Source organism: Trifolium pratense, linkage group LG5, assembly GCF_020283565.1.
Source record: "Trifolium pratense cultivar HEN17-A07 linkage group LG5, ARS_RC_1.1, whole genome shotgun sequence".
Classification (NCBI taxonomy): domain Eukaryota; kingdom Viridiplantae; phylum Streptophyta; class Magnoliopsida; order Fabales; family Fabaceae; genus Trifolium; species Trifolium pratense.
In genome coordinates, this window is record NC_060063.1 from 47,180,937 (window position 1) to 47,197,495 (window position 16,559).

Below are 16,559 nucleotides of genomic sequence, written 5' to 3' on the forward strand. Positions count from 1 at the left end.
ATAAAGTGTGAAATTCTGGTACAGGTAGATATGATGTTCTACTAAATGCTCCAACACTTATTGATGTTGGGTTGGATGTTTAAACGTTGAATGAACACAGAACTTTTAAAAGACAATAAGGTAAAGGCAGAAAGTAAAAGACACAGTATGTTTGGTTACCCAGTTCGGTCCTAACTGACCTACTCTGGGGGATGCCAATCCAGGAATGTAGTAAATATGCAAAGCCCTAAGACTAATGGCCAGACTCCTCAAGCCTGCCACTTTCACCACCTAGCAACTCCCACTATTGACTACAACCTAGGGTATGAGCCTAGATCTGAGGAACCCCCTCCTCACTTCCTCTTCCTTGTAATCCCAACAAGGGTTTCCAACTTCCTCAGTTGGGGCAGATGTCTTTAGCTTTGAAGGCAACCTTCACTACACACCACACGTGCCTAAAGGCTTTGTGTGTTAAATCTATTCTCCTTACCTAAAGGCTTTGGAGAGCACACTACTCTAATCCTAGTCTAAGACTCTGTGGAAAAGATGCACACACCTTATACTTCTAACTTGTATCAAATCAACACAAGAGAGAAAACACAAGTTACAAAAGACTAAACCCTAAAATACTCTAAGACTCAATATCTGTGGCTTAGTGAGTATTCCAGAGAAAATGTCTTCCTATTTATACAGAAGCCCTGGTCTTGAATCGCAAGTTAGGTCTTCACAAATCTTGCAGCCGTCGTGTAGACTTCTTGTGCAAGCAAGCCAAACCCTAGGAAAGTTTCCTAAAATGTCTGAACATATTTCTGGATCGTATCTCCTGAAGGATCTGGTAAACGGCGCGTCTTGGTACGCAAGTTACTTCATAGTCTTCGCTCTTAAGTAAAGGCGCGCTGAGGTGGCGCTAAATTAGGGTTTCTGATGTCGCACCCTAATGTTGAAACATTGTGTCCAACATCTTGCTTTTGATATTTGTTTTAGCAAAATGAGGCAACAATCAAATATCCAACAATCTCCCCCTTTGGCGAAATTTTTGGCTAAAACAATGTTCTGGGGCACTGTTTAGCATTTTCCATTTTTTTATCATAATCTACATTGACAAACTTATAATAATATATAAAAATTGCATAAGTTGTTTGCATAAGCTCTAAAAAAAAGCTAAGGGCCCGTTTGGATAAACAGCTTATACGAATGCTTATAGCATTAGAGCTTTTAATACGAGAGCTTACGCCATAAGCTCTTATGCTGAATAAGCTATTTATGTTTGGATATGTTCATTAAAAAGTACTTTCGTAAATTGAAGTGTTTGGATGTCTCATCACATAAGTAATTATAAATTTAAGATTGATTTTGCATAAAAATAAATAAATTTAATATTGACTCGAAAAGATAAATTAAAAAAAAAAGTGGGATACTTTTAAAAAGATAAGTGTGAAGAAGGACAAAAAAATAACCGTAAAAAAACAAGAAGATAAGTTTAAGATTGATTCAAAAAATAAATTCTAAAAAATACGTTAATATTGTGTAAAATGGAGTAGGCGGGATTCGAAGCGGGATCCTTTTTCATAAGCTCCATGTTAAGCCCAACGATAAGCATATTATACGAGCTTATTAAAATACTAGTTAAGAGACCCGTGCATTTGAACGGATACTTAAATTTTATTTGATATTTAAGTTTATTATTATATTATGATAAAAAATATTTAAAATAAAATATTTAAAAATTTGTTAAAAAATATTGTTATAATATAAGTGAAATTATTATTATCTTAAAAAACTTGTTAAAGTCATTGTCCCGTGTATATTTTTAAATAAATTATATTATTATTTTGAATCAGTAACCTATTGGGTGAAATTTTACATTTTCAAGGTGAAAATATTGGGTTCAAGATTCAAACATCGATTCCTCTTTTATGCATAGATTTGTTCAACTTCTTTGATGTTTTTTTTTTTTTTTTTTTACGCAATTCTTTGATGTTATTAGATTGTGTGGTTCCTATTTTTATGTTAGATTTCTTCAACAAATAAAGATTATTATTCGAGTAAAATTACAATTAAAGGTACAAAATATGAAATTTTATTAAAATTGGTAAGGAAAAATTAACTAACTTGGTAGCAATTGACAAAACTTTTTTTTTTCTTATGCCTAAAGTTTCTATGATCTTTTATTATTTTTATTTCTTTCTATTTTCATGGATAGATTCTTATTTTTATTTTATTCTTATCTTTATGCGTATATTTTTATTAGAGTAAAATTACAATAAAGGATATAAAATTTGGAATATTATTAAAACTAATAAGGTCAAATTAGTAAATTTGATAGTAATCAATTTTATTATAGTAGAAATAGATAAGTTATAAAATTTATTTAGAATAAAATATTTAAAAATTTGTTATAAAATCTATCTACTATTAGTATAGATTAGTAGTAGTAGTAGGGTCCGTTTGGCCCGATTTTTTTAGAGCTTATGCAAACCGCTTTTGCAATTTTTATATATTATTATAAGTTTGTCAAGTTAGTTTATGATAAAAAAGTTTATAAAATTACAATTTTTACTGGTGTGAACTTATAAACTAGCATAAAACCTAATTTATATTGCATAAGCTATTTTGATAAGCTCTAAAAAAAGCTCGGCCAAACGAGCCCGTAGTAGATAGATGTAGATTTTTTTATGTCTAACCGTTCCAAAGGCGCCAAACAACTTGCTTAAATCGCAAACCCAACCATATGAAAAGCGTTCTTCATTTGTCGGACAAATTTGACTTTACTTATTAACTCTACAATTTAAACCAAGTGACAACTTTGAGCCCAACTCCACCTATATCCACCCACTAACAAAGTTTAATTTTATTTTTTTTGTTTTTCACCACCAGTTTAATCTGGTTCGGAGGTCAGTGCTGACATCTAAGTGGTTTCAGCCCCCTCCCGATCGCAGTTGCGGGGGATCGAACTGTGGTTCTCCCTACCAAATTTATCGCCAATCACTACCGAACCAACTGATGATAGAAAGTTTAATTTTTTTTTGGTCAAGTAGCCTAGTGGCTAGAAATTCCACCCATATAGTGGATAAATGGGATGACTGGGGTGCATATATATAATGCGATGTCCAACCAACTAAGCTATGTCCTCTCATATAGAAAGTTTAATTTTATTACTAATAAGGATATTTAACAAGAAGGATAATTTAGATCAAGAAGGATATTTAACAAAGTTTAATTAATAATAATAATAATAAGTAGTGATATTATAAATAGTTTTACACACACGTCGAATCGCATTTCACACACAAGCACAGATCTAGTAAAACGCAAACACGCAATTCGCATTTCACACAACCGTCTGGTAAAACGCAATTCGCAAACGCAGATTCGCAAACTCTTCTCTGCACCGCCGTGCCGCCGCACCGTCTTCTTCTCCGCCTCACGTTTCCCTTCATCCTCTTCCAAACCTCAGGTTTAATTTCTGTTCGTCTTTCTCTGGTTTAAGTGATTCATCCGAGCATGTGCTAATAATTTTGTTCAGGTATGTCGACCTCTCCTCCGAATCCGACGCTGCCTCGTAAATGTTCTGACTGCAAGAAGACCTTCATCCTGCCAACATCATGTGTTGTTTGTCCTCTCTGTCTCCAAGACGACAACTTCATGGCTATGACCGAAACCGAATTTCTTAACCAGGTTTAGTTTATTTAATAGATTACGTGTATGTTTGGTATATTATATCAATAATAATAATTAGTTTTCAATTCCTTTCCTTATTTAGGCGTGTATATCTGTTACTTTCAATTCTGATTAGTTGATAATTATTAGGAGATTTAATTGCTTGATTCCCTACACTTTAGGGTTGTTCACTTGTGTATATATTACTGTAAACTAATATCAGTATTATCAATGAAATATACAAACCTATTTCTCTATATATTATATCACGATGAGTACCTTGATCTACCCTAATTCACTAGAGCTAACAAGCCTGCGTTTTATTTACACAGCCTCTTAAGGAGGTCGAGGACCATAAAGACGACAGTTCAGACACAACATTATTCACAAAATACGTGAGTCAGATGTATTTTAAATTTTGTTTGCGATTGTTGAAAAGTTCAAAGTTAATTTCTTAGTTTTTATGCAGAGAGGTGCCAAATTATACCGCAAACCTCGACACCCCGGACGCATCATTGAAACAGCATTTCTGAGTGGTGTTAAACTACCACGGGGCACTTATGTACCAAACATACTCCACAATTCTTCTTTGTCGGGCATACAATTAGAAGCTGCAGTTCACATCTGTCAGGTTATATCTCCGGCCACATATAATAAATTATTATTAAAATTAAATTTAGCGTGTTGTGATGCTTGTTTATATGCAGAGACACACACAGAAAATCGGTAATGGTGCGACTGCTGGCTTTCTACTTGGAGATGGAACTGGAGTTGGTAAAGGAAGAACAATTGCTGGCGTAATCCGTGAAAACTGGTCTCATGGAAGGAAGAAGTCACTGTAAGTTAAGCACATCATACATTTTTAGGCAACGGTTCTTTTTAATATCAACCGTTCATTTTTTATTTGTATCAGGTGGATTTCCAGTAATTCCATTCTGAATTTGGATGTCCGAAGAGATTTGGATGACGTTGGTGCTAGCTCCATTAGTGGTATAATTCAATCTCTTTTTTTATCCCCTTTTTCCATATTATAAATCTATGTGTTAAACTACTTCAAGGGACAGATGTTATTTATTGTCTGCTCCATGAATTTTCCTCCAGTTTTATTTATAGGATATCTTATCTTCCTGTTATTTTTTAGTTTCTTGTGTCCGATAATTCTTATTTTGTCCAAAATATGAAGTTTTACTGATGGTCTTTGGCTTCCTTGGTTAAGATTTTTCATTGAAAAATTCTTGTAATTGTGTTTTGTATATTGCAAGAATTTTTATGCATTTAAATATATTTCTTTCTTGAATCTATCCAGTGCATCCTTTGAACACACTGTCTTACGATGAGCTTGGCATTACCGAGGGAGTCATTTTCCTGACATACAGTTGCCTGATAGCATCTAATAAAAACGATGTTACCCGTATGGGACAGCTCCTGAAGTGGTGTGGAACTGGGTTTGACGGCCTTATCATTTTTGATGAGGTATCAGACTCTTTTAAATCAAAATTATTCCTAGTGTAAATTGGTATTTCCTCCCTTTAACTTTGATGTATATTATTATTAAGTGGTATTTTAAGTATATTTTTGTGTTTAATTTATATTTATTTACTCTAAAGAGTGTGAGTGGCTTCATTGCAGTCTCAAAAAGGAAAAAATTCGAATCCCAAAAAGGGTAAGCCCACCAAAGCCGCTGAAGCAGTATGTAATATCCAGGTTTGTTCATCTTACTCTCTAACTGAAAGCTTCTAATATCACTCTTTGTAAGTTGAAGTAGGCATTGACGTTATCCTAAGTTCTTATCCTAAGTTCATTATGGATTATCCTAAGTTCTTTCAATCTAATTCGACAGATTAAACTACCTAATGCCCGGGTCGTTTACTCTTCGGCTACGGGTGCTTCTGAACCTCGCGATATGGGTTACATGGTTCGACTTGGCCTTTGGGGAGATGGAACATGTTTCCCTGATTTTGGTGCATTTATAGGTAGTGTACATTCTCTTATCTTTTTGTTTTTAAAAATATTAACTATGACTCGTCATCTTTCTTCTTCACATTTTATTCTGAGGAGTGCTACGGGCAATGTTTGTACCCAGATTCATCTCGAAGTGTAGAAGCTCCATTCTCCTGTCATCTTTTCCACATCACATTGAGCATTTTATAAATTGTTATAATTTATTTATTTGTTTGCATGTGTGTGTATTTTTAATAAATGAGATGATGAATCCAGATAATATTGAAAAAGGGGACGTTGGAGCTCTAGAGCTAGTTGCAATGGACATGAAAGCAAGGTTATAATATTTCTACAAACACCACCTACTCTCAGCCTTACATGCACTTATATATGTGTCTGAAATGTATATTGTTCTGCTTTTTTTTTTTCCTAATTTCAGGGGCATGTATATAAGTCGTACGCTTAGCTACGAGGGTGCTGATGTTGCAATTGTTGTAGCAGTTCTAAATGATAAGATGATAGTATGACCAACTAATTTCTTTGTCTTGCTTTGCTAATACCATTACTTGTTATTTAATTTCAGTAATCTCCTCTGTGAATAATTAATTGAAGAAAACAAAATTTCATCACCAAATTAGTAGTAAATAGTTGCTGGCTTGTGCTGTTATAGAGTTGGGTGAAGACTCTCTACTCCCAAATGTTTGTGTCGGAATGTTCATTGTCGGGATTAAATGCCATAAAGCATACAAAATTATGAACCCTAAACAAGTGTTTCTAAGTCCTATGTATACTTCGGGGTCAAAGTGGTGTATGTCCCTTTCCATATCTCATCCAATATGGGACTCTTAACACCCCCCTCACCCCCCCCCCCCCATTCAGCATCTCTAAAGGCTGTCTGTATTCATATAATTATTATTATAAAATTACAGTTGTCTATATTTTTAATAACACATTCATCTGTCTTTTGATTTCAATATTTTCAGCTGGTGATTTATTTTCTTATCAAATTTCTTTTGAATTCAGTATGCTCATCTGATGATGTATGTTTTTATCAAATTTCATAGGATATGTACAAAAAAGCCGCAGAATTTTGGGCGTTTTTGCTTGAGGCCTTGAAGGTTTCCATTGAGCACCTACCCAACACAGTTAAAGCTAGTAGTAGTTTATGGGGACAATATTGGGCAAGTCATCAGGTATTAAGTCTATGTGGGTGCCTACAGACAAGTTCTTCATGTCTCTTTATTTACTGAGGTTTTCAAATTGGCTTGTACATTTGCAGAACTTCTTCAGACACATGTCTACGTCGTTGAAAGTATCAACTGCAGTGAACCTGTCGCTTCTTGCGATAGACAAATATGAATGTGTAGTCATAGGTCTACAGAGTACGGGTGAAGCAAGGTTGAGTGAAGCGTTTGCTAAAGATAAAGCTGTTTCAGAAGATAAAGCTGTTTCAGAGGTATAACTATTTGGATCCTTTTTCATTTCGTATAAAACGTTTCCTGCATTTCAGTTGCATTATGTGTTTTTTTTTTGTTTATTCATTTATTGTGTTGATTAGGATTTCGAAAAGTCTGTTGCTCCAACTCGGGCAATTTTGTTAAAATTTGTTGAAGAATATTACCCTGAAGTTGAACATCCCGCCGCAGGTATCACATGTTGTGTTTGTTATAAATGTTGCATATATTTTCATTATTTTGGAAAATAATTAACTCCTCATGAAGTTCTTTTAAAGCAGTGATGGTAGTATTCAGTACATAAAAACTCCTCATGAGAACCATTTTATTTTTTACCATTAATTTGATACAGCAATGAAGGGAAAGAGAGAAATATTAGAGATGATTCGTAATTTGGATCTTCCAGAGAATCCCTTGGATGAACTTATTCACGAGGTAAATGATCATTGTTGATTCATACTGAATACTCATCTTCCTCTGCAATTAATACAAGTATATGCCAATTTATAGTTCTTTTACTAGACTCTAAATGCTTCTTTTATGCAGTTAGGAGGCCCTGAAAAAGTTGCAGAAATTACAGGAAGGAAGGCAAGGCTTGTGAGGGACACTAGTGAAAATGTGATTTATAAGAAGCGAATGTGAGTCGCAAAATATATATATATATCTAATCAATAAACATTGATCGTTCTTACCTGAATTAGCTTTTTGTCTTTTTCCCTTTAGAGAAAAAGGTGAAACTGTCGAGATGGTCAACATGAAAGAGAGAGAGAACTTCATGGACGGTAGGAAGTTAGTGGCAATTGTATCTGATGCAGGATCAACTGGAGTTTCGTTGCAGGCACACACCAGTGCACCGAATAACGTAATCAAACTGTTTAATTTTTTTTATCCCTAGTATCAGCAGTTTTTTCTGTCCTACTATTTTGATGGTTTTGCCCATTATCTGTCCAGAAACATGTGATATTGTATTAGTTTTTGAACTTTATAATTATTTTTCTGTTTTGTTCTGAATGACCATTACAAAATAGAAAAGAAGGGTTCATTTAACTCTAGAACTTCCATGGAGTGCGGATCGAGTAATTCAGCAGCTTGGAAGAACTCATAGATCAAGTCAAGCGTCAGTACCATCATATAGGTCACTGGTTCTATCGATTAATTTTGTTTTTTCAATTCTGTATATGATATATGTTTACCACTGTTTGTTTTGCCTCTGGTGAGCATGTAGCTCAAACTAAGTGTTGTTTAAGCTTATTTGCGTGCTAAGCATTATTCATCAATTTGGTTTTTGACTAAATACCCTCATTAGTAACATAAGTAGGTGGATTGAAATACAATAAATAAGAGTATTAGTGGAAAAAAGTAATTAATGCTTCATTAGTGTTTTAAAATGACAAATAATGAGACCACTTAATATGAGACGGAAGGAATACTAAAAATGGTATATTCACTAAGAAAGAACAGAAAAATGGGAATCATTTACACAAATCCCAAGGCTCCACTGAGATACTATTTAATTTGTGGAACCATCAATTTAGTCCCCTATCAGCAGTTCTCCAATTTGTTGATGGTACACCCTTTTGACCCAATTTCTTATTTTTGTCAATGTTCTTCAGAATACTGATTACAAATCTGGGTGGAGAACGCCGGTTTGTATCAACTATTGCTAAGAGATTACAATCCCTTGGAGCTTTGACACAAGGGGATCGTAGGTAAGTTGTATTCATCAGCTGTGTTTTCAGTGAGCTGACATGGATAACATCTCAGTTGATGTCGTACCTGTGGGCATTACAGGGTTGGACCTTCATTAAGTGCATACAACTATGATAGCATTTATGGGACACAGGCTCTGAAGCATTTGTACACAGTAATAATGACAAAGGTATCTAGTTTTAGTTGAAAATAACAAATGTGCATATTAACAATAGGTTTAATGGGTAACGAACAAGTCGAATCCATCTACTGATAAAAATAATTATGTAGGATGGTCTTCTTCCCGTGTTACCTCCAGGATGCGTATCTGAACCAAAATGCAATACAGTTAAGCATTTCACGACACAAGCAAAAACTGCTCTTGCTTCTGTTGGAATTTCTGAAGACATCCTCCATGGTAATTCACTGTTTTCCCTTGTCTAATATTAGATTGAATAGGTATATAGTAACGATGATATCTAATCAAAATATATTTCAGGTTTCATCATTGACTGTTGTGAACTTTATGAAACTATATTATCTGTGTTTTTCCTCATTATTAAATGTTGATTTCTTATATTTGAAGGCGCTGATGATAACTACGATATTGGACATTTTCTCAACCGGATTTTGGGAATAGCTCCTTTGACTCAGAATAGGTTTGTATTTTGTGAATGAAATGATTTGATGCTTCTAATTTCAGCATTTTGCTCTATGCACTAATTTTCGCTGCATCAACAGGCTATTTGATTTCTTTGTGGATATCTTGAATCATCTTATTCGAGAAGACCGCGATAAAGGTATCCTTGGCACAGGCATTGTTGACTTGAAAGCGATTGCCCGGGACAGCAAAAAGGTATTTATTTTTGCCCTAAACTCTACTACTCATTTTCTTATTTTGCTGTATAGCAAATTTAAGACTGAAGATAACTTTCATTTGACGCAGAAAATATATGTTGATCTACCGTCTGCGGCTTCGAGTTATCTGTACACATTCACATTGGATGGAAGAGTTTCATGGGAGGTGCATATGCTTTCTCAGATGTCCTAACTAAATTTTGATTTACTCTAACATACATATTTTGCTGAATATCATTTATGCATCAGGCTGCAAAGTCCATGAGGGTTAGGAATCAGAAGCTTGGAGTTGGTGGTGGCTTCCGCAGGTCCAAGAAGAAGCATGATGGAAAACGTCGTGTTATTTTAGTACTTGTAAGGTAATTTTTTTTTGTTTTTGTCATACTTGTTGTATAACTATTCGATTTCAATGAGTGAAAATTTATCGTGTCCAGCATATAATCTCTTTATCATTTACTATCAATTGTCTGACATTTAGTCCCATGTGACATCATGTTTTATAGTTGTAACTTGTAAGGTAAATTTCCTGTAAGCTTGAGTGGCTCTTCTCTGTCACAACATAAAATTACACTTGAAGTATTGTTTTATTTCATTTACCTCACTTGAATCTGAACAATCAAATGGCTTTTATTTCTTTCGTATACTGATATCATTATGTTTGTTATTTCTGTTCCAGTTTGGCTTCGGGGTATAAGATAGTTTGTCCGACTTCTGGCAATTGTAGTGATATCAGTCTGGAAAATTATTTAGAAGTAGATGAATCTTTAGGGAAGGTCAAACCTCTCTGGGAGCACGAATATAATGCAGCTTCATCATGTGAACAAGCTTCATCATCTACGGTAATTAACTTCTCGCTTCTTTATTGTTGTGAACTTGTGGCCTAATTGGCACACATGGAACTGAACCATATACATTTGTATTGTGAATCTCATCTATCTTACAGGTGAAAGTAAATGTCTTAGCTGGTGTCATTCTTCCACTTTGGACTGCAATCGAAAAGGCTGTGCAGGTATGTCGCCAACTCAATATATTCATGAGAAAAAACATTTTGCTGTTAAAATGTATTAATTTGTCGCTTTTTGAAATAATTATAACTTCAAATAAAAATATGTACAGGTCGAACAAAATCAGAAGAGGTTATGCATTGTTCGTTGTAATAATAAAAAATTTGCTGGGCTTCTCTTACCTAATGCAGCAATAGCTGAAACTGTGCTTAAAGGTTCCATTCTCTCTCCATACCTACCACCTTTTCTTAAAAGCACACCTTCGCATGGAATATATGGCTTGTTTTATATATATATATATATATATATATATGGCTTGTGATATGGCCTACTAGTTACTATATGTATATATATAGTCAAAACTGTCATTTGATGCATATACTTATTATATATTTCCTTTTGACATCTTCTGCAGATTACCCCCCATAGGATGTTAGAAGAAGGGAAAGGAAAGATTGAGTTGACATTTATTAGATGCTATCAGGCAACTGTATGTCAGGAAAATGGGTGGATATAGGTGGAGTTGGGCTCAAAGTTGTCACTTGGTTTAAATTGTAGAGTTAATAAGTAAAGTCAAATTTGTCCGACAAATGAAGAACGCTTTTCATATGGTTGGGTTTGCGATTTAAGCAAGTTGTTTGGCGCCTTTGGAACGGTTAGACATAAAAAAATCTACATCTATCTACTACGGGCTCGTTTGGCCGAGCTTTTTTTAGAGCTTATCAAAATAGCTTATGCAAACTTATAATTTTATAAACTACCAGTGAAAATTGTAATTTTATAAACTTTTTTATCATAAACTAACTTGACAAACTTATAATAATATATAAAAATTGCAAAAGCGGTTTGCATAAGCTCTAAAAAAATCGGGCCAAACGGACCCTACTACTACTACTAATCTATACTAATAGTAGATAGATTTTATAACAAATTTTTAAATATTTTATTCTAAATAAATTTTATAACTTATCTATTTCTACTATAATAAAATTGATTACTATCAAATTTACTAATTTGACCTTATTAGTTTTAATAATATTCCAAATTTTATATCCTTTATTGTAATTTTACTCTAATAAAAATATACGCATAAAGATAAGAATAAAATAAAAATAAGAATCTATCCATGAAAATAGAAAGAAATAAAAATAATAAAAGATCATAGAAACTTTAGGCATAAGAAAAAAAAAAAGTTTTGTCAATTGCTACCAAGTTAGTTAATTTTTCCTTACCAATTTTAATAAAATTTCATATTTTGTACCTTTAATTGTAATTTTACTCGAATAATAATCTTTATTTGTTGAAGAAATCTAACATAAAAATAGGAACCACACAATCTAATAACATCAAAGAATTGCGTAAAAAAAAAAAAAAAACATCAAAGAAGTTGAACAAATCTATGCATAAAAGAGGAATCGATGTTTGAATCTTGAACCCAATATTTTCACCTTGAAAATGTAAAATTTCGCCCAATAGGTTACTGATTCAAAATAATAATATAATTTATTTAAAAATATACACGGGACAATGACTTTAACAAGTTTTTTAAGATAATAATAATTTCACTTATATTATAACAATATTTTTTAACAAATTTTTAAATATTTTTTATCATAATATAATAATAAACTTAAATATCAAATAAAATTTAAGTATCCGTTCAAATGCACGGGTCTCTTAACTAGTATTTTAATAAGCTCGTATAATATGCTTATCGTTGGGCTTAACATGGAGCTTATGAAAAAGGATCCCGCTTCGAATCCCGCCTACTCCATTTTACACAATATTAACGTATTTTTTAGAATTTATTTTTTGAATCAATCTTAAACTTATCTTCTTGTTTTTTTACGGTTATTTTTTTGTCCTTCTTCACACTTATCTTTTTAAAAGTATCCCACTTTTTTTTTTTTAATTTATCTTTTCGAGTCAATATTAAATTTATTTATTTTTATGCAAAATCAATCTTAAATTTATAATTACTTATGTGATGAGACATCCAAACACTTCAATTTACGTAAGTACTTTTTAATGAACATATCCAAACATAAATAGCTTATTCAGCATAAGAGCTTATGGCGTAAGCTCTCGTATTAAAAGCTCTAATGCTATAAGCATTCGTATAAGCTGTTTATCCAAACGAGCCCTTAGCTTTTTTTTAGAGCTTATGCAAACAACTTATGCAATTTTTATATATTATTATAAGTTTGTCAATGTAGTTTATGATAAAAAAATGGAAAATGCTAAACAATGCCCCCAGAACATTGGTTAAGCATATAAATATATAAATTTTGTCTCGGGACTTGTGCATTCAGTGCATCGAAAATGTAAAAAGTTATTTTATCAATATTAATTTTATCTTTTATTTCTATTTTTGGTATGTTTAAAGAGTGTGCTCCGGAGGCACCGTTTAGCATAACCCTAAAAAAATTTATAAAATTATAGTTTTCACTAGTGTACGTAAACTTATAAACTAACATAAAACTTAATTTATATTGCACAAGTGGTTTGCATAAGCTCTAAAAAAGTTCGGCCAAACGAACTTTTAGAGAAAGATGCATGGATTGCTCATTCCCATCTATTATTTATATCTAAACCTAAATATTTTTTTTTTGTTTTGGTACAATCTAAACCTAAAATATATTCTTGACCAAACCTAAAATATATTTTACTTTTTTTTTCTTTCTTTACACACAACCTAAAAATATAAACTAGATTTTATATTCTAGTGCTAAAATCTCGCACTAGATTTTGTTGATAATTTTTTTTTTTAAATTGTATGGTAGATGAGATATTGAGATATTTGAGTTCTATGGTTCTGTACGAAAATAAGGATACATAGAAAATTTATTTTCACAAATTAATCTCATTACATTAATTAATATTACAAAGACAATTAAATATTGCATCACTGATTACAAAATTACATAGGTGAAACTCAAATCTTTTTTAGTTTTCACCACCGATATCGGGTCTACTGAACCGCCTAATATGGTCCAGAGTCAGTTCTGGCATCAAGTGGTTTCAGCTCCCTCTCGATCGCAGTTGCGGGAGATCGAACCGTGGTCCTTCCTACCAGATCCAATCATCACTGGACCAACTAACGATTGGTTGGTGAAACTCAAATCTTGTTCCTAAAGAAGGCCACTAACTGGTGATGTGCTAAAAACTGACATCTCCTTGTTATTAATGTTGTTAGCTGCTAAAGATGTTTCATTGTTGCCACTGATTTTTCTTCTAGGCTTTGCCTCTCCAAGCATCATTATCACATCTCTCATACTTGGTCTTTCCTTAGGAAGCTTAGCAGTGCAAATAACTGCTATTCTTAAAACTAAAAGCATCTCTTCTATAACATGTCTGCTGTTTCCTACGCTTTGATCTAATGCTTCTTCTAGAGATTTGTTATCTCTAATCTTCCTTCTAATCCATTCTACAATGTCTACACTTTCTCCAAATTCTTCATCAAGCGGCCTCTTTCCTGTCAGAAGCTCGAATAAAACTACTCCGTAACTGTATACATCAATCTTTTCATCCACCTTCAATGCATAGCCATATTCTGCGAATTCGTAAATCGTTGAAATGTTATGATCTCAGAGAAATTAACTAGAGTTTAATTGGTATGCACTGACAGTGTAAAAATGTTTACGTAGATGTCTAATCGTATCTAACCATGTTGTAACTTTGTTTAGTTTGTTATATTATTTTACTAGCTAAAATATTGCCAAAAATATCTACCTAGTGAAATGCGATTAGGGGCGTGCGTGTGTTTAATATCAGTACGTATTAATTAAACTTTGTTAACTATCCTTCTTGATCTAAAGTGGTAATCAAGTAAGCAAAATGTAGTTATAACTTCTAATCACAGATAAAACAAGATACGGAAACAAGTAACTCACCAGGAGCAATGTAGCCATAGGAACCGGCAACCATGGAGACGGTTTCGTTCTTACGGACCATCATCTTGGCCAATCCAAAATCTGCTATCCTTGCCTCAAGATTTGCATCAAGAAGTATATTATTTGACTTAATGTCGCGATGAATAACCGGCGGATAACAGTCATGGTGAAGATAAGCAAGTCCTTGAGCAACTCCTAAAGCTATATTGTATCTCGAAACCCAATCCACAAGCTGTCTAACTGTTTGCTTACAATGCAAGGCATCTCCAAGGTTTCCATTAGGCATAAATTCATAAACTATCATCAAATCAGTGTCATTATAAAGAAATCCTAATAATCTAACAATGTTTCTATGCCTTAATCTTCCTAACAGGTTCACCTCTCCAACAAGTTCATCACCGCCTCCTCCTCCTCCTACTTCAACATCATTTCCTGATCTCCACAACTTTTTCACTGCCACAACTGTGTTAGAATGCGGTACCTCGGCCTTGTAAACAACGCCGGTACCTCCCATTCCAATCACATTTGTTTCCTTGATACAAGCTAGAATGTCTGAACTTGTAAAACCAAGTCTCTGAAATGCCATCAATCTCCATGGCCACCCTTTAATAAATTTAAGTAATAATTAACCAAATTTGTTTAAATATTATAAAAATATAACCAAGTTTAAATTAATAATATATATTTATATTTCAAATAAAGTACATATTTATGAAAGATTATGGAAGAAAAAAATTTATTCACAAATTTTTTTTTCATGATTTTTTTTTCTAATAAAAAACGAATTTAAATACTAATTTTCATATTTAAATTATTATTTTATTATTATTTCAAAAGAAAATAATTTTTAAATCGAAATTATTATTTGAAAATAATTTGTACATTAATAGCATTAAATTGACTTCAATATTTCGAGATTTTTGGCTTTTTTTGGCTTGCTTAGAAAGTTGTTATAATTTTACTACCTAAATTAAAATTTTCATTGTTGTCAAATTTTGCTTATAATAAAGTCATTGTTTGTGTCTTGATTCAAATTCAAATTTCGTATCACAGATTTATTCAATATATAAAAGGTAGTATAAATCATGTGCATAGAACATTCCTAAAATATAATATTATATGTTGATTTATTTTTATTAGGGTAATTTAAAAGGAAACATTTAATTTCAAGTGATTGATATTGAAAAAATAAAGAAAAAAATTAAAAACATATTCTAAAAATTGTAGTCGGTTTATATATTTTATATAAATAAATTATTTGTTAAATTATTTTTATAATTAAAAGTAATAATCACGAAATTATTTAAAAATTATAATAATTTTTTCAAAGTTAATTTTAGTATTGCATTATAAGCATTTAATTTTCATGAGATTTTTTGCTTCTTTCTAATGTTTGTGTGTTAAATATTAAATTTTCTACAAAAAATCATAAGATGACATTCACCAAAAAAGGAATCAATATATTTGTTATTAATCGGTTTAATTACATATTATGGATAAAGTTACTTATATACCCATGTTTTTCCCTATATAAATGGTCTTTGGTTGAACATTCAAATCACACATTTTCCATCTCTTTTCTCTTTAGCTATTTTCTTTGTATTATTTTCAATTTTTCTATTTTCAATTTTTCTATTATCGATATTCTTCTTAATCTATATATTCATCATTCTTTTCACTTTTTGCAGATGTGGAACCCAAAAGAAGAATATAAGTGATATGTGAACTAGGGTTAAGTGATTGTTAATCATAATATATGAGTTTTAAGTGATTGTTAATCTTTCTCACAAGTATGAATGTAAATTAATTTTAAAGGTGTATTGTGTATTTTTTTTATATATAGAAAAGATGTAATATTTCTACCGTAAATATTATTTTACAGCTTAAGCAATGTGTTGCTTTGGTTTGAAAGATTATGTTATTGCTTTAGTATAATTAACTTTCATCTTTTTATTTATTATGATTTTTCTTTAAGAGTCTCATACATATATATCATAAGAAAAATTATAAAACGATGTTGTCATGAAAATGTGTTGTGTATATATAATAAACTATAAAATATTTTATATGAATTTTCATGT

General features: G+C 32.1%; 2 protein-coding genes across 2 annotated transcripts; one reads left to right on the forward strand and one right to left on the reverse strand.

Moving 5' to 3' along the window:
• Nucleotides 1-3,184: 3,184 nt before the first annotated feature.
• Nucleotides 3,185-11,307, forward strand: LOC123885057 (protein FORGETTER 1-like). Its single transcript, XM_045934280.1, has 29 exons — nucleotides 3,185-3,436; nucleotides 3,506-3,657; nucleotides 3,972-4,034; nucleotides 4,109-4,270; nucleotides 4,347-4,477; nucleotides 4,553-4,629; nucleotides 4,946-5,112; nucleotides 5,269-5,343; nucleotides 5,480-5,612; nucleotides 5,857-5,917; nucleotides 6,020-6,101; nucleotides 6,645-6,773; nucleotides 6,860-7,036; nucleotides 7,139-7,226; nucleotides 7,387-7,469; nucleotides 7,581-7,672; nucleotides 7,758-7,896; nucleotides 8,063-8,169; nucleotides 8,648-8,743; nucleotides 8,826-8,913; nucleotides 9,015-9,141; nucleotides 9,310-9,382; nucleotides 9,465-9,579; nucleotides 9,670-9,747; nucleotides 9,831-9,940; nucleotides 10,258-10,420; nucleotides 10,525-10,590; nucleotides 10,698-10,800; nucleotides 11,001-11,307. Exons 2-29 carry the CDS (start codon nucleotides 3,508-3,510, stop codon nucleotides 11,012-11,014), a joined length of 2,949 nt encoding a protein of 982 aa, XP_045790236.1. The 5' UTR covers nucleotides 3,185-3,436; nucleotides 3,506-3,507; the 3' UTR covers nucleotides 11,015-11,307.
• A 2,164-nt stretch (nucleotides 11,308-13,471) lies between these two features.
• Nucleotides 13,472-15,079, reverse strand: LOC123885058 (MDIS1-interacting receptor like kinase 1-like). Its single transcript, XM_045934281.1, has 2 exons — nucleotides 14,479-15,079; nucleotides 13,472-14,138 (listed from the first exon to the last, which is right to left on the reverse strand). The coding sequence occupies exons 1-2, from the start codon at nucleotides 15,062-15,064 to the stop codon at nucleotides 13,717-13,719; spliced, it is 1,008 nt and encodes a 335-aa protein (XP_045790237.1). The 5' UTR covers nucleotides 15,065-15,079; the 3' UTR covers nucleotides 13,472-13,716.
• Between the last annotated feature and the right edge of the window lie 1,480 nt (nucleotides 15,080-16,559).

Bases quoted from the DNA above. Each gene is read 5' to 3' on its own strand.
- LOC123885058 (XM_045934281.1), bottom strand. From the start codon at position 15,064: ATGGCATTTCAGAGACTTGGTTTTACAAGTTCAGACATTCTAGCTTGT. The intron at 14,139-14,478 runs GTGAGTTACTTG...ACGAATTCGCAG, and splicing joins CTATGGCTACATTGCTCCTG to AATATGGCTATGCATTGAAG.
- LOC123885057 (XM_045934280.1), top strand. From the start codon at position 3,508: ATGTCGACCTCTCCTCCGAATCCGACGCTGCCTCGTAAATGTTCTGAC. The intron at 4,478-4,552 runs GTAAGTTAAGCA...TATTTGTATCAG, and splicing joins CATGGAAGGAAGAAGTCACT to GTGGATTTCCAGTAATTCCA. The intron at 7,037-7,138 runs GTATAACTATTT...TGTGTTGATTAG, and splicing joins AAGATAAAGCTGTTTCAGAG to GATTTCGAAAAGTCTGTTGC.